The sequence below is a fragment of the Otolemur garnettii genome, unplaced genomic scaffold, assembly GCF_000181295.1.
Source record: "Otolemur garnettii isolate 467f Iridium unplaced genomic scaffold, OtoGar3 scaffold00049, whole genome shotgun sequence".
NCBI lineage: Eukaryota > Metazoa > Chordata > Mammalia > Primates > Galagidae > Otolemur > Otolemur garnettii.
In genome coordinates this window covers 11,028,924-11,053,926 of record NW_003852444.1, presented here as the reverse complement: position 1 = coordinate 11,053,926, position 25,003 = coordinate 11,028,924, and the positions used below count along the sequence as shown (strand labels likewise).

The 25,003-nt window shown below is 38.3% G+C and overlaps 1 protein-coding gene across 1 annotated transcript in view; it reads right to left on the bottom strand.

The window, feature by feature from the left end:
• CHCHD3 (coiled-coil-helix-coiled-coil-helix domain containing 3) overlaps window positions 1–25,003 on the bottom strand; it is a 295,772-nt gene that overhangs the window by 228,899 nt on the left and 41,870 nt on the right. The window contains exon 3 of the mRNA XM_012806291.2: window positions 10,372–10,453. Coding sequence (XP_012661745.1) covers window positions 10,372–10,453 — 82 coding nt within the window. The remainder of the gene's footprint in view (window positions 1–10,371; window positions 10,454–25,003) is intronic.

Below are 25,003 nucleotides of genomic sequence, written 5' to 3'. Positions count from 1 at the left end.
GCCCAGCCTGGATTTATAATGTATTTCTAAAGCAGAAATACCAGGGCCAACTTATGAGAAAGCAGAAATCAGGGACATAAAGGCAGGAAGAAGGAATTAGGAATAATCAGTAGTCAAAATTCTGGTGTTATCCTCAACTTTTTGTTAGTCTAGGATTATCCCCACTTTCAGTAGTTTGAGAAAAGAGCTAGGTCTATAGTAATTTTAAACTGGTGTGCCACAGCACACTGGCGTGCTGTAAGACGATCTCAGGTGTGCCATGAGAACTTTTAAAGATTCATTAACTTATTTTCAGAAGAAGTTCAAGGCACAGAAAGTATATTCTTTTCTTTACTTTTTTTTTTTTTTGGTTAACGTAATTTAAGTGTGACACGGAAGTCTGACTATAGATTCAAGCATGAGGTGACATAAGGTTGAAAAACACTGCTCTGAGTCAAACTTGCATGGGGCCACAAAAATAACAAGTGACAGTAACTCACTGGGACAATAACTGGAGCGCCTTTGTTCTCATTCTATAAAAATGGACTTGTACAGTTGATATATTCATAAAGAAATGCAAGATTTCCAACATATTACAGCACATGTACAGAAATATTAATTTTACCCACTACTTGACAGTATTGTGACAGTGTTATTTCAAAACATAGTCGTATGAATTAAGAAAAAACACCAGGCAAGTTCTTTCATTTATGAATTTCTTTGCCAATTAAGTTTCTTACAATTCTGGACCTCTGTATCATCAAGTTATGGCCGACTGTGCTGAAACCTCTAAAACAGGAACCTTCGGGACGTTTCAGAAGAGGCTCAGATGGAGCATTCAGATGTATCACAGGTAACACGCCTGCTGGGCCAGCGACTGAGCTAGCCTTGGAGACCCAGGGGGGTGGAGTCGTGAGGAAGGGTGGCTTCAGACGCAGACTGCCGGGTTTCAAATCCCAGCTCTCCTACTTTCCAGGCAGGTGAGCGAGTCAGCAAGCCTCGGTGCTTCACCCACTTCATCCACGAAGTGAGGAGACCAGTGGGTCAGAATCGGTTGCCAAGGGTGGCCGTGAGGAATAAGTGATCAAAGGGTGCAAAGTGCGTGTGACAAAGAAGTCCTGAAAATCTGCTAGCTAGTACCATCACCTACGATTGCTCACTATTACATATCGTTACATCACTGGTATGACTTCCCTTAGTGAAAGAGGAGGGGAGGGGAAAGACAACCAGCTCCCTCTTCTGCATTATCTGAATTTCTACAACAGGTATATATTTCTCTGGCAATTTTTCTTAATAAATATATCCACATTACCCATGATTTCAAGTCTGAGAAATAGACCTGTCTATGTCAGACCTACTTGGTTCTGTAAAAACAAAGAGAGAGTTGCAGAAAGGATAAGGAATTTTAAATTAATAGATATTCTTCGCATTAAATTAGTAGTTTCAGCTGACTTTTTTGATACCACATGAAGTTTCGGTGTGGTTTGGTTTTAATCTATCAGCCCTAGCAGGAAGCCAATATGCATTTTAATTTATGATTTTTTTTTTTTTTTGAGATAGGTTCTCTCTCTGTCAGACGGACTGGAGTACAGTGGCATCATCACAGCTCACTGCAACTTCCAAGTCCTGGGCTCAAGCGGTCCTCCTGCCTCAGCCTCCTGAGTAGCTGGGATTACAGGCGCATGCCACCATGCCCAGCTAACAACTTATGAAGTTTTAGGAGATTTTTCTTTTAATTTAAATCAGCATTCACAAAATGGCACCAAGAAATATGGAATCTGAATGATCCATTCTGCAAAATTGTGAAGGAATCTAAATAAAATCATTAATTGAAAATTTTACGTGGTAACTTTGCTTGTATACTTTGTATCTGAAACCAAAGCCATACAAAATTATTTTAAGGGGATAACTTGAAAAACCCTTCAAAGGAAATGGGTAAAACCTTGAGTAGTTTATATGAAAGGAAGTAACTTAAAATAATATATAACTAAGAAATTGCTCTGTGCTAGCTGTACACATTTCCACAGAGAAATTCAATATTCTAGTTCCAAAGACAAATAAATTGTCCCAGATGCTCATTTTTAAATTGATTTAAAAACACGTTAAGTTTGTAGATTAACATGATAACTTTGACTATCACACGAAAGGCAAGTAACAGTCACAACAAACACTACAAGTAACATGGCCAATGCAAAATAAAGAATGAGTGTCTCCTATTTAAAAAAAGAAAAAGTCTAAGCATGAGAATAGAAGGAGAAATGAAAATCTCCCCCCAATCATTTAGTAAAGTAAATACTGCATCTCTTTATTGCTCCCCGACTCCTGGAGAGAGGCTGACAAACCCCCTGCTGTGAAAGGTGCCCACGTTGCTCCACTTAATTCAGCAGATCGCTGGCGAGCACACGTGTGCCTCGCTGACCACAAGTAGATCCTCATTTCTGAAGTTCATGATGTCGGGGACCATCTGCTTCCACATATTCCCCACTGTGCTATCATAAAAAATGTCCCAGTCGTAAGCTAACAAGAACTGAACTAACGAGAAACCCAAACTGCCACCATCGCTGAAAATGTGCATATAAACAAGCTTTTAAAAATAAGGTACAACCTAAATAAAAAAAAAAAAAAGAACATTAACATTAAGGGCAGATCCTTAAGAGAGTTTCTTCCTAAGATAAAAGAAGCTTTAAAACTATCATACAGGCAGCGCCTGTGGCTCAAAGGAGTAGGGCGCCAGCCCTGTATGCCGGAGGTGGCGGGTGCAAACCTAGCACCAGCCAAAAACCTGCAAACAAACAAAAAAACCCACCTCTACTAAAACTATCATACGGAGCAGCTGTCCAGACATAACAACCAGTAGCACACAACAGATTATTTCCAAGAGATCTTTTATTTACTAATGGTTTAAAAGAGAAAACCCAAGTAAATGTTTTGATATACCTTCCCACAACTGTAAAGGAAAAACTTTAAAGAAGGTGTTCACTGTCTACAGAGAATTTAATACTATAGGGTCCTTAAGTGCATAAACTCTACAAAGACTTGGTTTCGATCCCAGCCCCACCACTTACTAGATCTGACCTTGGTCAAGTTTCTTACCCTCTCTGTTTCCTCACTTCTAAAATGGGATGAGGATGACATGAGTTAGAATATATGACACTTAATAGAGCATAGCGCACCGTTAATAGAAGATAATGGCTGGGTGCAGGGGCTCACATCTGTGATAATTCCAGCACTTTGGGAGGCCAAGGCAGGAAGGTCATTTATGGCCAAAACTGGAGGCTGCAGTGAGGCAAGATTACATCATTGCACTCCAGCCTGGGCATCAGAACAAGACCCTGTCTCTAAAATAAATAAATTCATAAGTAAATAATAAAAAAGAAGATAACACTGACTTTTGTTAATTGTTACTTTCATTGGTTACATGGGTCCTGTCCTCTGATTAAATGTGACTCCCGTGTGCATGTTCTATGTGCATGTCACCTCTAAAATGTGACAAAGTTTTCGTCAAAGATAAATGATAACTTGGTAAAAATGGGATAAAAAAGAATATAGGTTCTTTCACTAAAATATCTAACAGAAGCTTAAGATGAGCTGTTCTTGTTTTAACAGTTTTCTCAACCAAGAAAAGGAGGAGACCAGGATTATTAAATACAAAAAGGTACCAATGTTTGGAAATATTATAATTTCTGAGATAAAATTTACATTTGATTTATAACTACATTGCCCACACTCCTTCTCAGCCCCAGGCTCTATTGACAAAGTTATTATGGTCAGGAAGGGGGGAGCTTCTCTGTGTATTTCTCCAGCACTTCCAGAGTGAGCTGCCCACGGAGGAGGACCTCACACTCTCTACGCTGTTCCTGACACAGCGTTAGCATCAGGATCAGCAGATGGCCTCCAGAAGGCCCAGGACTGAGGACCAGCTAGGGCTAGGCCCAGCCTGTGTGGACCACTGCCCGTAAATATGGACTTCCAGACTTAAGGAAATGGACAGCAGGACACTGTCCACCCACCTTCTCAGAGAGAAACAGAACTGAGTCTATCCAAATGTGATCTGGATCAGAAAAATACACTCTTCATACACAGTGGCCAAATTGGAAAGAAAACCAACCTGACTCAAGTTTCCTCAAATGAAGCCCCGATTAGCACGAAGGCCTGAAAAGACGATTCCCAGGTATCCAGGAAGGAGAAAGGAAACAAAGGGCCAACTAAGCTCCACGTCGCTAGTCCTCGCTTTAACCAGATAGCACTTAAATCAGCTTTATACAGGGATCCACATTAGAGCCCTGTGAAAAATGTTTATATAGTGATGAATGACCACAGGACTCTGTAACCTCAGCAATAAGGTGGCAGCTCAATTCTAGTCTGGCTCCACTGCTAACTGAAAAACTTTACATACGTCTATCTTAGTCATCTGTTTTTATAAAATAGTGAAAGTGACAATTAACAGTAACAGTTTGTGAAAGAAATTAATAAATAACTTACCAGGCACATTCCAGCTCCATCTTCCCCTAGAGCAGCGGTTCTCAACCTGTGGGTCGTGACCCAGAGGAATTGTATTAAAGGGTTGTGGCACTAGGAAGGTTGAGAACCACTGCCCTAGAAACAGTAAAACTGGATTGTTTCAGATAGTAGAGAAACTTCAGCAAGGACTGCTGCAGCCACAGAACACTGAGAAATCAATTCCCAGAAACTTCCAAATGCAGAAACCAAGTTTGGCACAAATTACTTCCAACGCTTTGCCACATAGGAGGAAACACTATAATCACTGTGAAAAGAAACATTTGAACAAGAAGTAGCTGAATATCACTGCTGCTCTTACAAGCACTTAGAAAAAGTTAGATGTCTATGGCACACTTGACCGGCTCTGGTTTTCCAGGTTTGATAGTCTTAACATGTAAAAATCGTTTCTCAAACAGGATTCTACAACAGGGAAGCATCAACAGAGAAGAAAATTGGATTTGGGAAAAGAAATAAAAAGATGTGAATAAAACACAAACTGGATAATCCAACCTTCTATAATTGTTGGTTATAAAAAACACAATTGTCTCTCTTAAAAATAGAAAAGTTCCACTTGAAGAAAAAAAGATGAAAGTAGCAGATGGCAAAAGATTTCAATACCGAGCGCATACGCACTCTTCCAATCATCCTGGAGAGAAGCACTGAGTGGCTAGGATGTGATCTTCCTGCTAAACTCAGAACTGGTGAGATCTTTATCAATTGTTAAGCAGAATGAAATAGAAAAATGGGGGCATAAAACAACAGCAACGTAGCAAGCATGAAAAAAGAGAAACCAGCCAAAAACAGGGATTTTTATACTATTGAAGAATCCCTTACACTGGGGGCCTCTAGGGGAATATTTTAGAAATAATGCTTAACAAACCATCCACTTCCTGCACTGACACCAAACACTGGCAAAAACCGTGAGGACATCATAGCAGGATGGTGTAGGTCACACCTGGTGGTCAGGTGTGAGTCACTGAAAAGTTAAAACTCAAACCTGTAATAATCTTCTCTGCAAATATTTGTAAATTAAAAGTAAAATTCCTTTGTCTGGGCCGGTTGTGACTGCCATGGGGTAATACTGGCTGGCAACTTGCCCTTAGGTCACTTCAAAACTATACTTTTATGACAAACCGTGATAAATATGAATTATCAACAGTACTTGTTCCCTGAAAGTTGTTTTTCTTTTTTAACTACCATATACCTACAATTACATGTAGACTGAAGGTATGTAATTTTCCTAACTACTATGTAATTTGTGTCTATGACAGGAAAACAAACGTTCGACACTATACTAAATTAAAACAAAGATTTATAAGACAAGTACCTATAGTCTCTTGTTAATGACTGATTTTAAACGCATACTTTTTTCCTCTTTTAATATGATAAAGAATGCATACACATACTCATAATACAGAACTGCACTTCCTAGAAAAAAGGCTGCTGTGAAGATTTTCTACTCCTAGCGATTTATCAACTGAACAAGTATTAGTGAGCCATCGCTGTGTGAAAGGCACCAGGCACGGTACATACTTCCTTGGATTATGTATTTCAAACGTGCTGCTATCCATCCACAAAACCCTGCTGATCTCCAGTGGGCTCTTTCCTCCTCCTCTTTTCAGCTTTTCCTTCCACAGGCAGAAAATATCCAATAATAAAACCAGGATTAATTATTACAGAGAATGAACTCAGAAAGTGCCATCCCTATGAATTTCACCATCACGATGAGACGCTAAAAGGTACAAGTCTCCGATGTACGAGTCAGTCTTCAGCCCTTTGTGGACAGTATTAGTAGCGCTGCCGCTGGAAAAATAAATGGACTGTACTATATTGTAGCTAACCCAGATGGCTGATGAAATGTATGACTAATTTATGCAACCACCTATTAAACCAAAGTAATTATTTTAGGTCTCACAAATCTCATATAACTTTCAAGTAATTAAAAGTGGAGGAAAAATCTCAACTGATGTCCATTTAAAAAACAGCAAGCAAGTCATCTCCATGGACATACAGCTAGTTGCACCATCAAGTAACTATTCCCTCTCCTCTTGGTGTCCTGAAGAAAGGTTATTAAAACTGAAACACTTTCACTTGCCCTTATAGGTAAAGAGGTGAAATTCAAATGCCAAAGGTCTGAGGTCAGAAGTAGTCACATTTTTCTTGCTGTCAAAGACTGACTTTTGGAGGTGGGGCACAGGGGAGAAGTAAATCACTTTTAAAAGTCTATATACAAACTGTGGCATATTACGGCCTTGTTAGAGCAGCCTGTGATAGTTCCAGCACAATATGGCTAAGTATAGCCCAAATGCACCAGAGCGTTACGACAACGCAGACTGCTGGCTGAGGCCTTCACTCTGGACTCCTCAGTACCCCACACCAAGTGTGCTGTCCATCAGACATGCGCTAAGTAAACCAGGATTCCAAATTAAACCCAACAATTTCAGTCTGTGAACTAATCTGTCAGCAATTTGGAAGGGCATGGTTTTGTTAACTAAGCAAATCACTCAAGATTACCATAAAACAGGATAAATGTATAATAAACTGAATTGAAAGTACACGTGTAAATGTTTTTAAAATGAGAATACACACACAGTAGAACCTCTGGAAGTTGACCACCCAAGAGACTGTAACAAACTGGTCCACATACGGAGGTGGCCGACATAAGTAGGACTTCTGTACTGATATGTACATAGAGTGCATGTCCAATCTATGAAAATTAGGTCAATTCAAGGAGACTGTCAGTGCAGGGATGTGGTCAAGTAGGGAGGTTCTATCATATTTCTGAATGGGACTTCAATGTGTGTGGCACTCATTACCAATTAAAAATGATAAAAAGGGGCTTCTGCATCAGGTAGAAGGTAAGGCAAGACAATGGAGAAGTTGATTCAATTTGATAGATTTTATGGTCTAAAGTTTATATTGCATTTTATCAATTCTAGGATCCATATTTTCTACATTTTAACATGCCTAAAAGCATCTCACAACTGCTGTCTGCCGGGTGGCAGTCCGGCTACAGTTGTCACAGCCTGCATGTAGCATCCAAATTTGCAGAACTGCTGTCAGCAGCTTGGAAAAATCCCAGGAACAACACTGGAGCAATCTTTTAAGGAATGCTGTGTCGCCAAGGTTCTGAAGGCACAAAGTACAGTATCATGAAGAAAAAGCACAGTCAGACCCTGAGTCCAAAAGGAATGCAAAAGAATTAAACCCCGTGTGAACTGGCTTGAAGAATACCTTAACCCTGAGTTTCTCACTATTGACACAATAACATTTTGAGCCAGATAATTCTGCCTCGGGAGGGAGAGACAGGGGACTATTCTGTGCATTACAGAATGTTTGGCAGCATCTCTGGCCTCTATCCACTAGATGCCAATAACACCTGACATGTTGTGACGATCAAACATGTCTCTAAACATTGTCAAATGTCACCTGTGGACCAAAATCTTCTCCAGTTGAAAACTACGGCTTAACCAATTTATTTTGTTTATTTTTTGCTTTTTCTGAACATATATGTAATAATGTTTTTAAAAATATAGTCTTAATGACCTGTTTTGATGCAAGAAATCTTATGAAATAAGCTATTGTGTTATAATTGGCAGCAATTTCTTTCCCAGTGGTACGTCAAAAACATTAAAAGTCTTAACATCAATCTTTGATCCAGTGAAATTCAGCCACCCCCCACCATTCTCCTTTGTTACAGAACCCTCATCCTGACTTCCTCACCTACGTGCCGTTTTAGTAACAGCCAGTTCTTCTCTCACTGATGGTTCTCTAGTCTTCCTTTTGCTTTTGCATACCCAATAGACTTCTAAAATTTTCCTTGCTTCCTAAGTTAACCAGAGTTAAGTTTCAGGCTTTCGACCAAACAAACCTAACTACAATAAGGTCCTAAGCTAAGCTATCCTAACAGAAGACATTTCGGAATAATTTCCATGCCATCAGGTTGATCGGTTTGTTAAACTCCGTACTGCTCATCGCCACCACTCACCGCACGAGTAGAGGGAGTAGGACTGTGCACAAACAAGAATTGCTAAAACTGTGCGACGAGTTATGAGGTTTCACTGTACTCTTCTATATTTTTGAATGAGCTTTAAAACTTCCACCAAAAAAAAAAATAAATAAATAACAACATTAATAGATATTCTGTAATGAAAACTACCACAATCAAAATTAATTCCAAAGACCTTATAGGACAAGTTTGTTTGAAACATACATGGATGGGCATCTATGTCCAGACAAGCACCTGAGAACTAGTCTATAGGTCTGTGTACACTTGGGGTAAAAAGAGAAAACTTGGCAAGCAGGGCATGTACGAATGGCAGTACAAGAGCACAAGGCGCCCTGGCTGAAACTGCTCACAAGTCTTTCTTCAATTTAGGTAAGAGGTACAGAATGTATAAATGCTCTGTGACTCCAAAAGTTGCTTCTAAAAGACTGTACATGAAAACTTTCTTAATACGTTTTCTAAAGTTTCTTTCCAGGTAGAAAAAGAAAGGGGGGGGGGGGAAGCTATTGATTCTTCTAAGACCTAGTGTATAGATGAACACACACTTTTTGCCAAGATTTGACAGCTGGAAGTTTTCATGAAGTGGGCTTCAAACAAAACATTTTTTAAAGAAAAAAATAATATAAAGGCTATACCGCCCTCTGCTCTCCTTAAAGGTGACAGGAAATAAATTCTTTATCAATAGTCATTTGTCCAGATTACAGCTAGGCTGCCAACCCATTCCGCCTGAGATATGAAATTGGCTTTCCCTGGCACCTTTTTATTCATCTCATCTGCCCTCTCCTTTTCATGGACCAAGACAGGGCAAACAGGAGCTGAATAATGAAGAAAAAGAAAGAAAACCACAGTGAGTTATTTTAACAAAAAGCCTGCATGCACCACGTGGGGGGGGGGGAATCACATGTGAAATAGAATAAGCAAAGTAAATATGAGAACCTAACAAAAAACCCTTATTAATGTAAAATTCAACTAAAAATAATAAAATGTCAAAGACAAGAAATTCTACCTTATTTATTTTCTTTGCTTCTTAATGAAAGTGAACTAAATTTTCTTTGACTATTTAACCTTCACTATCTAATTATATACTTCATCAACCTAACCCAATTAAATAATTACAAAGTGCTGCATGGGAAACTACTGAAATATACACAGATCTTTTTGGCAGTACTAATTACACCTTGATTTTTAAAACCCTAACCCAAAAGTCTTCTCTATGTCCTGTGAAGATGGTGGTCTTAATCTAAAACTTGTATTCTGTTCTGTATGTTTTGTACAAATTGGAGCTAGCTTAGCAGTCTGTCAAAAGGAAGAAATATTAAAGAACATTTTTCACACCCGATTCTAGAGATGAAATATGTGAGGCCCATAAAGGTTAAATTATATGTTGTAGGTCCTAGAGCCAGTGAGGATTATAATCCAATCCAATGATTCTTTACATTTAGCTCTCTCATGCAAAGTAGTCCCGCCGTCTAAAGCAAAGCAAATACGCAGTAAGCATTTACTGGTGTTAAAAATATGTTTGGTGTTCACAGTAAAAAGACATTCACATGATCACATAATCACAATGCTCTGTGCGATAAAGGAATTTCAGAAATCACAGATGGGGAAGCACTTCATCTTGGATTAAAATGTATTCCCATATTTTTATGAAAAGTATATGCTTTAAGTCTTCAAAAGTAGTACTTTTTACCAAAAAAAAAAAAAAATCAGTCCCACTGTTTTGTATATTGCTTTTTTTTTTTTTTCAGTTTATAGCGCTTCTGCGTCCTTTTAATCAGCACATAAGGAGCTACTTAACTGTGTAGGATTCCATTTATCCTTCTCGAAGAACATTACCTATGCATCACAAGCCCAGCAGAGCCTCTCTGAGGCAGCGCGAGACTCACCGCTTCTGGTTTTCAGCTTCCTTCCTGGCCTGCTCCAACGCCAGCTCTTCGGCTACTCTTCTTTTCAATTCTTCATCGGAGACTAGAATAAATGAACAGCAGAAGGAGATAAGTGACTTCTTAAAAACAGAAGCAAGAAAATACTCAGGAAAGCAAAGCCAATGTTAGGGTATAGTAAATAGATCTAAAGTTCCGCCAAGCAGTCAGTGTCTCCTTGGAACGTCCCAAGCTCTATGGAAAAGGCTAATTAGTGCACTTCTGTAGTAATTCAATCACGAGTTCTCTGGTGACCTAGAATTTCCACACTTGCCAAAATTTATAATAAACTCAAGGAGCTGCTTATTGTCCAGTGAGGACTGACAAGTTCTTTAAAATGATGTCATAACATTAAAGTCTGGCGATGGTGTGTAAAGGGAGGAGAAGTGTCAGGATGGCACCTTGGAGAAGAAAATGACACCAAAATCTTCCTACCTCAATAATTAAACATCTGATAAAATCATGTATTACCAAGAGAAAATCATTTATTTTCATTTATTTTTCCATGATTTATGAAAAGATACATTTATGATTCTTGAAAATTTCAAAACCATATTTTTTTTTGCAATAAAGGCCACTCAAATTCAAATGCCAGCAACTGGAGACAGCAGAGTATTGAGAACACAGCTGGAGCTTTCTAAATACCTGGTGACTTGATTTGAAACATCCGGTCTTTCCAATTAGAAGATTGTATATGATACGTTTTATAAAGGTTCTTACAGTTATGATGGTAAATAAAATGGACCAATTTTATGCGTTTCCTTCCATAAAAATTAAGCAGAGACTAGTTCCTTCAACAGAAACTCACTACCCAAAATTATAACCAAGAAAGCAGCAAAAGCACTTGGGAGGATCTGGAAGGATCTGGGAGGATGTGGGAGGGTCTGGGAGTACACACCCACAGGGCCTAAGTATTACTTCAAATGGCTGAGGTTAGGAGATGGAAAACCAGACAATACTGTCTCAGCCCTTCAAGGACACGCTGTTTAGTAGCCTCAATATTAGAAGTCATTTGTCTCAGACTATATGCAAAACATTAGTTACAATAGGACATGCAAAAACCTTTTTCAATACTTAGCTGCCACTGGACAATAACAAAGAGACATGAAAGGTCTCTTTGAAAACGTTATGCTAAGTAAGAGTCAGGCACAACAAGTCACATGTTACAGCTGTCCAGAATAGGCAGATCCACAGACACAGAAAGTAGATTCATGGTTGCCTGGGGTGGGGGAAAAGGGGACAACTGTTAATGGGTGGGGAATTTATTTTTGAAGTATTGAAAATATTCTAAAATAAGGCTGTGTAAAGGCTGCAACTCTGTAAACATTCTAAAAACCAGTGGACTGTATACTTTCAATGGGTGAATGTTATGGCATGTTAAATATATCTTAATAAAGCCATAAAGAAAGAGAAAAGGAAAATTAAAAAAAAAAAAAAACTGAAAAGGGTAACAAGAGGAAACACTACTTGAGGTCGAATCCTAGTCTGGTCATCAACAATCTGGGAGACCCTGGGAGAGTTACTATCCTGCCTGGGCAGCAATGCTGTCCAGGGACCCTTCCAAGTCTATACCATCCTTCTGTTTTATTTCTCTCTTACTTCATACTCCATAGCAGGAGAAAGACACAAGTCTCCACACTGAAGAGGTCAAACAAAATCTAGAAAAACACTGGACCAGAGAATCCAGTTTGCATTAAGGCAAATATTAGGATTCTTTCAGTAGGAAAGATTTTAAAACGATGCAGATAACCGTGGAGAAACTGCAGGCAGGAATAGCTCAGCGGAGTCTTCACGGTGTTTGTTTTTCTACTAGACAGACTTTGGATAAATCAGTTAATCTCCCCAAGTTTTGGTTTCCTCATCTAAAAATAGCACACATGGGTGAGACTGTTGCTGCGAAGTTCTAGACTACACGCTCCACAAGGTAACGATTTTCACACTTTCATCTACTTCTCATTAAACAAGCAACACAACGTGACACTAAATTTTTTTTTCAACTTGTACACAGCCAGAAGCTCCAAGAGCAGCAAAAACGGAAACAAATATTTAACCTAATTAGTACTACCTGATCCTCCCAGGTAGGATCAACACAGAGTCAAGCTGCACATAGAAAATCACACCGCTTCTCCTACATTATTTCAAAATATGACAGCAAAATTTTTTCTCAGGGAAAATTCGATCAGATTCTCAATCAAAATTCAATTTAATTCAATCAAAAGTAGGCTTCTGTGAGACCTGCAAGTCTGACAGGCAGACATCAGTTGGATACAACAGTCTCATATCTTATTTTGCTGGTGTAGTTTTGGGCTGTCTATGGTTTGAATATTTGTCCCCCTCTAAAACCTGCTGAAACTTACTCTCCAATGGGGTAGTATCAAGAGGTGGGATCTCTAAGAGGTGACTGGATCATAAGGACTCTGCCCTCATGGAAGGATCAATCCATTCAGGGATTAATGGGTTATCAAGAGTGAGTCTGGGGGCTTTGTAGGAAGAGGAGGAGAAACCTGAGCAAGCGCCCCCCTCCCTAGGCGATGCCTACAGAGTCTGAGGAGTCCCCACCTCCAGGGTTGCAGGAAACAGACTCTTGCACCAAGACTATGGAGGAAGGAAATAAACGCGGAGGAAGGAAATAAACGCCGAGCCAATCAATGAGTTGTTCTCACAAAGCTCTTTTGTACAATTTTAGCTCAGTTACAGTTACAGAGTTACAGATGTTAGGCCATGGGAAAAGTTTTTAGCTAAGCAGGCAAAAAAATCATAAAGAGTTAATGATTATATTTCTCAAGAAACCAGAGTGCTGGGCTGTGCCTGTGGCTCAATGGGTAGGAGGCCGGCTATATACACCAGGCCTGATGGGTTCGAACCCGGCCCAGGCCTGCCAAACAGCGACAACTGCAACAAAAAAAATAGCTGGGCGTTGCAGGGGGTGCCTGTGGTCCCAGCAACTTGGAAGGCTGAGGCAAGAGAATCACTTAAGCCCAAGAGTTGGAGGTTGCTGTGAGCTGTGATGCCATAGCACTCTACCAATGGCAACAGCTTGAGACTTTGTCTCAAAAAGAAGAAGAAGAAAAACAAACAAACAAAAGAAACCAGAGTGCTGTTATTTGTTACATAGTCTTTTTCAAGGATATTTCTGCTTAATGTTTCTTGTAAAGTTCTTTCTTATCTTTAGAGGCTGGGTTCTTCTGCACCTGTTCTGTGGCATTCTCACGACCACCAGGAAGTGTAAAATTTATTTTCTTCCTCACTAGAAAGAACACCCTCTCCAGACGTGGCCCCTCATCCTTGGACTTCACAGTCTCCCTAACCATAAGAAATATATTCTTTTTCTTTATAAATTACTCACCCCCAGGGATTCTGTTATAAACAACAAAAAATGGACTAAGCATATTCCTTCCACTTGTATCAAGGTATAATTGACAAATAATTGTATATATCAAAGGTAAACAATGTAATACTTTGATGTGTCCTGTATAATGATTACCACAATCGAATTAGTACATTAATCACCACACAGTCACCATTTGGGGTGGAGGGGGGTTTGAGAATGATTCATTTCTGGTCTCTTAGCAAATGTCAAATAAAAACTACAATTTATTAACTGAAAGTTTATACTCCTTGACCCATATCCTCCCATTTCCCTACCCCACAACCCCTGGTAACCGCTGTCCTACTCTCTGCCTCTTTGCGTTCAGCCTTTTTAGATTTCACATCTAGGTGAGAAAAAACAGTATTTGCCTGTGTCTGGCTTATTTCACAAAGCATAAGTGTCCTATCTTCATAGTGCATCTCATGTCTGCTACAAGCCAGATTCAGCAGTGAGCTTTTTATTCTAATGTGATCAACCTGAACTGGAATGGTGACACCTCCATTACCAAACAGGAACAAGGGGGGTGGGTGGGAAGAAAGCCATGCAGGTAAACTGTGGAGAAGAGGTGGTGTGGGGAGAAAACGCAGCTGGGAGGCCTGCCATTTCTCTCCCTATGCTTGGACCTACAACCGTCTGCCTGCTACCTGCTATGGGTGAGGTGAGAAACAGGCTGACTATCGATGGCATTAGCCTCCTGGTGGGAAAGGGAGAAAGTGGGGAAAGGAAAGCTCCCAGGGCCACTGAAAAAGACATGCCCCAGGGACCAGCTGGCCGGCTTCACTCCCAAAGCACAGCTGTCTCTCTAACGCCCTATTTGGAGGGAATGGTGGGAGAGAGGATCACAACTTTCAGGTCAAATCCAAGGTCACAACTGAATAAGTAATTGTCTTAGCCACAATAGAGAATTTAAAATAACAAAAGATAAAATATGACCTAGCATAAAGAGTTTAAGAATCTAAAATGGCAAATCAAAGCACAGGCAGGAGAATAAACCTGTTGTGGTAATGGGTTCTGAACAAATCTAAGCTTCATGTTATTTGCTTTTAAATCAATAGAATATCAAAAGCAACGATATATTCCTTCTGCTAGGTCTGATCCAAAGTGCATAAAGAGAAAAGATACACCATTTGGAGATCACTATTTAAAATGGCCTTTCTAGGGGCGGGGAGGGGGAAACTCTTCAGCTCTCAGGATCTGAACATTTTCTCAAATAAAACTGTTATTAAACTGAAAGGTCAGTGTTTCGGGATGGGCTACTTTCAGAGACGCACAGGAAAGGCCAACTTTGCCCATTAGCACAGTGAGTTTCCAAGCAAATCTTTAGGAACTGGCAAAAATACGTGAAATGAGAAAAAGAATAAAACAAGAAATGTTCCAGCCACGTAAATCTGATTTGCCATGGAAATCTGCAAAACTATTTCAAGTTCACTAAGTACAGTTCCATGGCTTTTACATACATACTCTCTCTCTCCCGCTAAAATGTGTTAAGACAAAAGAATGTTTTCTTCACATACTTGGACCCTATGCCTTTTTTTTTTTTTTTTTGGCTGTTTTTGGCGGGGGCTGGGTTTGAACCCACCACATCCAGTACATGGGGCCAGCGCCCTACTCCTTTGAGCCACAGGCGCTGCCCAGGACCCTGTACGTTTTAAATTCTTCTCAGAAACCATTTTAATTTCTTTCTCAATGGCAAATGCATCTTAATGAACACAAACACTGGCACTTTGTCAATTAGTTACAGATATAATGTTGGCCACACACCATGTGAGAGAAAGTCAAGTATTGCCATTGCATAATTATGTAAGCAATTAAGTCTTAAATGCTTTTTTCCAAACCATTATTGAAAATAATAAATATCTGTATGATTGAAAGCAGCTCATGATTCCTAATAAAGTTTTCTTTGCCTTTGCTAAGCAATAATTTTCTAAACAAATGTTTTGTCTAGCCTAAAGAGTCTTCTGTACTGATTACCTTTGATACCTTTAGCATCTAAACCTCTATGCTGTAACTTTGGATTCAGGATCAAATAAGAAACTCCAGGATCCCTAACCTTATACTTGACTCTGAGTATTCTTAGGAACTGTGAATACCATGGTCTTATTCCTTAGAGAAAGTGTTGCATAAATTTAATACACGTCACTAGTCTCCGATGTGACAAGTAATGCCCAGACTTCTATGTTTATAAAAACTGGTTAAAAGAGAGGGAAAGGAAGGAAGAAAAGAGAATGGGTGACACTACAATACATTTAAGACAGGTCCCTGAATGGTGAAAAGACTCCTAAAGAGGAAAGGCCTCTATGAACTCACAAACTGAAAAAAGAAAGACTGAAAATTCAACCATGATTTGAAATATACCCAGATTTCCTAGACCTCAAGGGACATCCTAACTTCCTTTGTAATTTCCCTCATTTATAATTCCCCTTTCCTTCGTATTCTTTGCATAATCCTTACACTATAATTCCCTCCCCAATTATGGCATTTCTTAAACAATCTCTATAAGTTGCTTAATAAAAACGACAGCTTGCCTCTTAGAAAAACGTTAGTTCCTTTGGGATTTTTCCTTTACTGCATTTCTCTTTCCGGTTTCACCATTTGCTGAAACAGGTCATGGCCAATTTTATAAAGCCCATTATTTTCACATGCCAGTTTAAAAACACTGAGGAGAAAGTATGAAGATCTATGAGAAGAAAATAAATGTATGTAATTACATAATACAAGCAGCAGATTTTAGATAAAGACTCTGACTCTCCCAGGATTGAGATAGCCGAGCTAAAGCTATATACCATACGATATAGCCAAATTAAATTTTCAGCTCCATAGAAATACCCATTAATCTTATAATTTCAATAAATTCATTAATATGAAAAGACCATTTATTTTTTAGAAAAATAATAATGGAAGCAACCATGCAGTCAGTGAAATACAATACACAGTATATTAGAACTCAATGACTCACAGCATAGGCTGCAGGATAAATCTTGTCCTACTCCTTATCTTCTAAAAGGTTCAGTGTTTGATTGCAAGAAGTTGAAAGATGACGAGGATAAATCTCAGGGGTGAGAAAGAAATACATAACAGTTTGCCATTATCCATTTGTGACACCGTCTACTTGGCAGACAAATAAACCTGATTTAAACACACACACACACACACACACACACAAAAGTAAGTATGTTCAGCTGACAGTTACCTTCACTGTCTCATAAGGATAATGTATCTTAAGAATGCCTTCAAAAAAAATAATGCCATCTGTCTACTACCTGGCAGGGTAACCAAGGCTACTTACACATTAAAGTTAATGAAGACGGTAGAATGAAAATTCTTAACTGCACTTTCATAATCATAAGTATTGCATCAGAAGGCACAGTGTTAGAGTTTGGCAACCTAAATATTAACAGCGTTAAGTTAATGGCTTATTGTGTAATATTACTGCTCCATCAGGATTTATATGCCTTTATAAATTTCTAATTTGACTGGCATAATATGCAAATAATGTCCATTTTATGTCTGCTTCACAACTGGCGCTCACAGAAACCAGCTCCATGTCCCATTCTACGTGAAAACAAACATCAATACTCAGCTGCAGAAGCTGTGTGGCAATAGACAAGCTCGCAATTTATATTCCACGGTCTCCATATTTTTAAGTAGTCAATTAGTAAAACCAGTATTGAGAATCAGATACATCTAGTATTTCAGGTCGTAATATCCTGAATACTAGCTGCGAGATATCACAAAGCCTCTCAGAAAATAAGATCTATAATTTAAATTATAAAATAATAATTACCTCTGGATATTGCTTTTTGATGCATAGCTTAATTCTTTTTTACTTGTTTCAAAAAATGGATGTATTTTATTCACCGGAAATAAAACAATAAATTAAAGAGAGTTACCTCTCCAACCCCAAATGAAGTACACAAACCACCCAAACCTGTTTCCATTTAATTCAAATCGTCCTGTGTGGTTGTACTCAAAGGTTTTCCTAGACGGAGTCGTGAAATGCATACAGGACCATGCTTGGAAATGAAGGAGGTTCAGGTCTGGTTCTAACTTTGCCACAATTAATTTTAGTGATTTTGCTCAATTTACACTGCCATGTAGCTTATCTGGAGAATGAGGGCCCAAATTAGACAATCTCTAACATCCCTTCCGTCTCCTGTGCTAAGTGGAAGAGTGGTGAAGTGAACTCAGGCTTGAGCCTTGTGTGAAAGCCCGCTAATGTGGAAGCAAAGGAAGAATGTGGGGTACTCCGCAGCACGTGCTGTCAGCCGTTTTCCTTGAAGTGACACTTTATTCATTTGGAGAAATTGTTTCTCAGGGACTTACCTAGCAAACTACTAAAAAATAGCCTCAAGATTTTACAGATAAAGCAAAAAAAGAGTAGAGGGCAGTGCAGAGAGCAACATTGTGCAGGCTTTGGTAGGCACAAAGCAAATGTCCAATAAAAACGTGTTATCTATGGAGTCAAACATCAGTCACTAAGTAAAATAAGTCACCAACTTTCAGGGTAGCTTGGGGAAGATTTGAAAGACATGCATACACATCCTAAAATCATATGCAATCTAAGTATGAAGACTGTTACTCAAAAATAAATCGAGACAAATCCCCTGCTTCCAAATTATCCACACCAGTGGGTTTCTGGTCCTTGACCCTCCTAGACAGAAAATCTGGAGCCACCACTAACAACAGTATGTTCATAGAAGAGAGAACAGGTATTGGTTACAAATTTAAGTACTGACTATATACCATGTTTCCCTGAAAATAAGACACTGTCTTATATTTATTTTTTCTCAAGAAGACACACTAGGGCTTATTTTCAGGGGATGTCTTCCTCTCGATGCTGAAATGCAGGGTAGGGCTTATATTTAACAAATGCATAGAAATCCTGCTAGGGCTTATTTTTTGGGTAGGTCTTATTTCCGGGGAAACATAGTATAAAGTTTCAGTTTCAATGTTTAAGCTCAGTTTTCTGTTGTCTGATCAATGACATAAAGTAATTATGTCAGAGATGCAAATCTTCAGCCCCAACCCAGAACTACGAGATCAAACACGCTGGGAGGGTGCCCAACAATCTGTGTGTTATCAGGCCCTCCAAGCCTGATAACCCACATTGAAGCTTTATAGCCACTGGCAAAAGGTGATGAGGACATGAAGTAGAATAGCTGTGAAGATGAAGTGTAAGATACAAGACTTTTCATAAGAAATACTAGACATCTGAGACTCTCTGAGAGATGAAGAGAAAGAAATGAATGGTACATGCCCAGATGCCAGAAAATTAATACCCAGGATGGTCAATTCAGGAAAGGAGAAGAGGTCATTTGGTGAAGAAAAAAGTGGGTTCAACTCCAGACATTTTCAATTATAATGGTAGAACCACCACATGGAATTGCAGGCAATTAGATACATGAATCTGAAACTCATATTTGAGACTTAGCTGGACATGCCTATTTAGAAATGACTATTACAGATTGGATCCCTGTGGATTCTTCTGGGAAAAAAATGTGTAAAGAGAGGAAGTATAAGGCTAAGGGACGGGACTTAAAAATTTATAAGATAAAAGCAGGGAGAGAAGAGGGACATCATTAGGGACAAAGAAGAACTGGAAAGGAAGAGAGGAACCAAGATAGCATGTGCAGGAATAATGAACAGATTTCATCTCATGTACAGTTCTGATCAACTGGCAGTAGCCAGGGGTACTGTCTGAAGGAGGACTCTGAGGCCAAGTCCAAGTTCAGTGAATTAATGGCTACCCTGGGTACAGGAAAGATTTGGTGCATGGCTTACAATTACCTATCATCCCATGGAGTGCATGGAAATCAGACATGTGAGTCTTAGGACTATCAGTAGGGGGACAGCAACAGAAGGCAGCAAGTACAGGCCTCTCTTCAACTAGTTTAGAAATGAAACAAAAAGGAAAGAGGCAGAAAAACTATAAATAAAAGATGATGTTTGCAAATAGTGGAGATCTGTGCATGATCATAAATCTGTAACTAATTTATAAAATACTGATTTAAAAAAGATACTGGTGAATGCTAGTTGTTTCTTAAAAAGAATTTAGAGATTATAATATATACATTACTCATGAAGACCTGGTTGTTTGACATACGGTAACATGGACCAATTAATACTTGTATAATAATAACATACTCTAATCCACTTTCCTAATAACCATCCCGATGCCGGGTTCATAGTACATTTTGTAAAGAATATTTCGTAACAGTGAAACAGTGGACAAGCCCAATTCCATGTGCTAAAAAGCTTTAACCAAGACTAATGCCCCTACCTAAATAATTTGCTCTGGTAAAGAGAAAGTCAAATGCCACTCCAATCCTTAGCTTCATAAATCAATCCTCCCTCTTCTCACCGTTATAAACTATTGTGTGCTTTTCAGCAACATAGCTGCATTTAATTGCACCACCCATTACTCACTGATAAAATTCCTAAACTCAACTAGGTTATTTAGTTTTTAGGTTCTGACCAACGGTATTTTCCAAAGAGCGATGTTAAGTTTATCTTTGAATGTAATCAAAGCACAAGGCAAAGACAAACCTCAAAAGTCTGAAAATAAAATTTATTTTCTAATCCACCTAACTTTCCATAGCCCTGGGAAATCAGCTAACTCCAATCTCAAGACTTTGCTCCTGAGTGAATGAAAATAAAATTCGTGACCCAATTATAGCTCTTTTTTATAAGGAAGAAACTACAGTCCTACTCATAGATACGGGCCCACTATATAAACAGTGGGAGGATCACATAGAGTCACGCCTCTGGGTTTCAGCGGCTTCGTCCATAGCCCATTAAGGTTGAATTGCTCAAAAAGAACCAACTTACACACCAGCTAACCACTGCAGAACAATGGCCTCGCCTGGGAAGTTTTAAATAAAGCAATTCAGATTTTACACCCATGCTTAATTCATATTTTATTTATGATCGTTCAAATATATTAAAACAGCAAGACAGCATAATACATATTGGTTTAATATTTTTCATTAAGCCATAGTGCAGTATCCTGAGCTTTGTTTTTTTTTTTTTTATTTAATTCACATTGTGATAATGAGATCAGCCTCTTTTTTAAAGTCAAGTTATAATACCTATAGCTGTTATTTTTTTTCCTCTCATCCAAAGTAACAAATCACTTAATGTTCGGAAAACACCATTTCAAGGTATTCATAAGGAGTCCTAATCTGTAATAAAACAAAAATAATTTTCTGTGAACCGCTATGGAAGCTCTGTGACTCACCCCATCACGGATGATTTTCCTGTGTTTTAAAACACAAGACTGTACAAGGATTTCAAAACCAAAGTGTTACACTGACTTTAATTCAAATTCAAGAATGTACCTAACCTGTTTTCCAAATATAAAATAAATAACCAAAATTAAAGTTAGCCTGAACATAAAGTAACAGTAAAAAATATTTATTATAATTATATTCGTAACAATATACAAATCTCCTCAATACCAGTATTATAGAGAAAAAGTGGTGGAATTCCTTCATATCTTTGAGTATCATTTCATTTCTGTAATTCATACCATGTGCTGTAAGGTTATGAGTAAATCCTTCAAAATACCTGAGATGACATAGAAAAGCAATGAAAAAATTGGGCCTCCATTCAAACCAGTGGTTCTCACACTAATCAGACCTAACTATGCTTTTTTTAGAAGCAAATATTTCTCAATGCTCCCTTTATCATCCTGAAATGAAATAGATAATAATCCAGCAAAAAATTAATATAATGCTCTAAGTGTAATACTTAAAAAGAAATACAAGGCTCGGTGCCTGTGGCTCAAGTGGCTAAGGTGCCAGCCACATACACCTGAGCTGTCAGGTTCAAATCCAGCCCGGGCCCGCCAACAACAATGATGGCTGCAATCAAAAAATAGCTGGGCATTTCGGCAGGCGCCTATAGTCCCAGCTACTTGGGAGGCAGAGGCAGGAGACTCGCTTGAGCCCAGGATTTGGAGGTTGCTGTAAGCTGTGATGCCACAGCACTCTACCCAGGGTAGAGTCTGTCTCACAAAAACAAAAGAAATACAAGAAACTAATTTATAACAAAATAATGGCTTTTCACTATGTAAATGTTCAATCTACAGTAAAAGATGCAATGAAATGGTCTGAATCTTTAGCCATTACTGTACTAAGTTCTGAGCTGGATAAACATGTTTTTCAACTGCAAGAATTCCTGATGAATCATTCAGAACCATTTTTGGAGGTGCACAATGACCCCAGGCATTGCCAGCCATCTACATCCCTACCCACACCACTAAACGCCAAGGCTCACCAACAGATTCCCACAGTTCCTACACTGGTACGGCCCCACTCAAGTGGGGCAGCAGCACTGCCCCAACACCAACCACCACTGTTTTAGATTGGACTAAATTATTCACCCTGATAAAAGAATAAACAGGGGAAACCTAGCTACTTTATGGTTTGCGTGATAGTCACCAAGAATCCACTAAATTTATGGATTTTTCAAACACAGATTGAAAAAAGGAGATGACACCAAAACGTCTTTCTCCAACATGATCTCTACCTTGCGGTGCCCGAATATTACTGCTTCCATTGTCTCCATATTGACCTACAGCACATTTGCCCCGTTCGTCTCATCGAGAACACCTTGTTTTTCCCTAGGGTAACCAAATTATTTTGGTTAAATCAAATTGTCTATGTTTTCTCTGTTGAAGCTTCCAGATGTGTCCTAGAGGGGTGAGGGCGCCTTTGCTAATTCAGTGGAAATGGAAAAGTGAATACAAATGGCTGCTGAAGACCCCAGGGGTCTGCAATAACACCACAAGAAAGGACAGACATGCCAGGGACATGCAGATTAAAAGCTGTCCCCCTGCCAACTGTTCAAATGCTTTCATTATTAAGCATTCTTGGACATTTTCACATCACAGTCTTTAAAAGAACAACTTCTCAAACATCAAATTATTTCGAGGAGACACCTTTCCCATCATGACTATCTACAATGGGTAGCTCTTGACCAATTACAACTATGTTTTACAGGTGACGGTATCAGAGCTAATACTGACCAAACAGCTCAATGAGGCTACATCATTTTTATATTCAGGGAAAATGAGAAAAAGATTTAAAGCTACTCATCCTAAATTACCTTAGAATAATTCACAGAAATTCCTTTTTTTAAATTAAGGATATGAAGAGTGTTATAGGAAATAATTTCTCTATAAACACCAAAAATAAATTAGCTTTCACTATAGCGTATAATATGAAACTATACAGAATGGTATAAAAGCAGCCAGAATGAGTAAAATCTAAATACATACGATGCTTTAAAAGAAATGCACTCAGAATTCTTTTGAAGAGCCTTCAACAATTGGATCCAGTCTTTTTAAAAAGTGCTATCAGGTAGAAGTCCTTAGGGAAACTGTTTTTAATGAAAGTAATAATTAGAATACCAACTTATTTTCCATAAAGAATAAATTCCAACATGCATGATGATTTCATAAAATAATTTGCTAAGTAATTTGAGATTTCCTCCTGGGGAATTTTCTTATCAAACCCTCCCCCACTCTCACCCATTGCCCCATCCCCCATTCCGTTAGTGTAATTTAACATAAATCTTCTCTAATTCTGTAACAAATTGTAAATTAAATGAATCCACATGGATAAGATTTTAATGCCCGTTTTCACATTTTCAAATGGTTTTAACATATTTTATCTCCTTTGCAAAGTTTATAGAGAATTTAACAGACAGAAATTAGTCTAATAAGGCATTATACATGTATAATATAAAAAAAATCCTTAAAGGAATAGTATAAAAGGCTCAGCTTTAAGTGTACAGCATTTGAAACACGGCTGTGAAATAATGAGAGTGACAGAGCATGCCGCACAGGAAAGATTTTCACTTTACAGTCACAACCATTGTGTGTTTGTGTGTGCACACCACAGATTGCGAATAAAATACAGAATCACATCACATTGGATTCATCTTAAATAGAAAGACAGAGCTCAGTGAAAAGCATAGCAAAGTAATTTTAATTAAAGAAGAGACACCTATGTTCTCCTGACTCAACCCTCTGTGACTTAATTTATATCTATGTATCACTAATGAGTTTCTCTTGAAGATGAAATGCAATGAAATGAAGAGGTAGTTTAAGGTCAAAGATGAGCACCATTATATAAACAGAATGAAACTCTAGTCATCCGGAGAACCATCAGCATTTTATTTTAAAATCCTGACCGATAACTGTATAACATTAAGACAGTACTGTATTTTGCAAGACTGTTTTAAGTCATGTAGTCTTTAGAATGTCAATATTCAAGGATTTGTAACTTTTTACACCTACAAGAAAAGATCATGTAACAAAAAGACTTTGTGGTGCAGCTTTCATAAAGATTTAGGACCTGGCTTGATGTCCAGGTCTAATTACACAAGTATTTTAGCTTCTGATCACCAAGATGCACGTATTTATTGTAAATGAATTTCACCTGACAGTAACAAAAATTAATAGGAATCTTTTTCATTGTCTCAGAATACTAAAGTCATAGATGATGATGAATGATGAAGAGACTAAAGGGTAAAGTAAAATTGATGTTGATCAAGTATTTTCTAAAAACTCATTTCATGACCAGCTTACATGACTATTAAATCTTCCTCCTAGAAACACGAAAGCAGGTGGCAAAGAGAACAATTTAGACAATGAAGAAGAGCAGTGTATGTTTTATATATGAAACAGTGAAACACTACAAGCAAATTAAATGTCCAAAAACACTGAAATGGTCAAGTAATACTACAATACAACCACATAATGACATACTAAGCTAATGTTTAAAGAACATTATTGACCCCACACTGTACCCCAGAGGTGCATTGATGTGCATGGTTGCCGTTCAATGAAAAAAAGAAAAAAAAAAAAGAACATTATTAATCCCATTATTAATCCCTCACAATTAAGTGATGCGCTGAACCCACTGCTCAGTTTTCATTCTGTTCTGTGCATGTACAGGACTGAAAAAGCATAAGGAAACCGTCACAAAGAAATACATCCATATGTACAGCCTGAAATGAAATGATATGTACCAAAATATTAAGAATTACCTTTGTACTGGGGAGGGGGGAAATAGATCATTTTCCTTTGTCTCTTTATAGTTAATTTCATTTTTTACCAAAAACATATTTTTGCTTCCATATTATTTAAAAGTTATCTTTCAATAAAGCATAAATATGCAAAATTCCAGTTTTAAAAAACACCTTTATCAAGTCAATCAC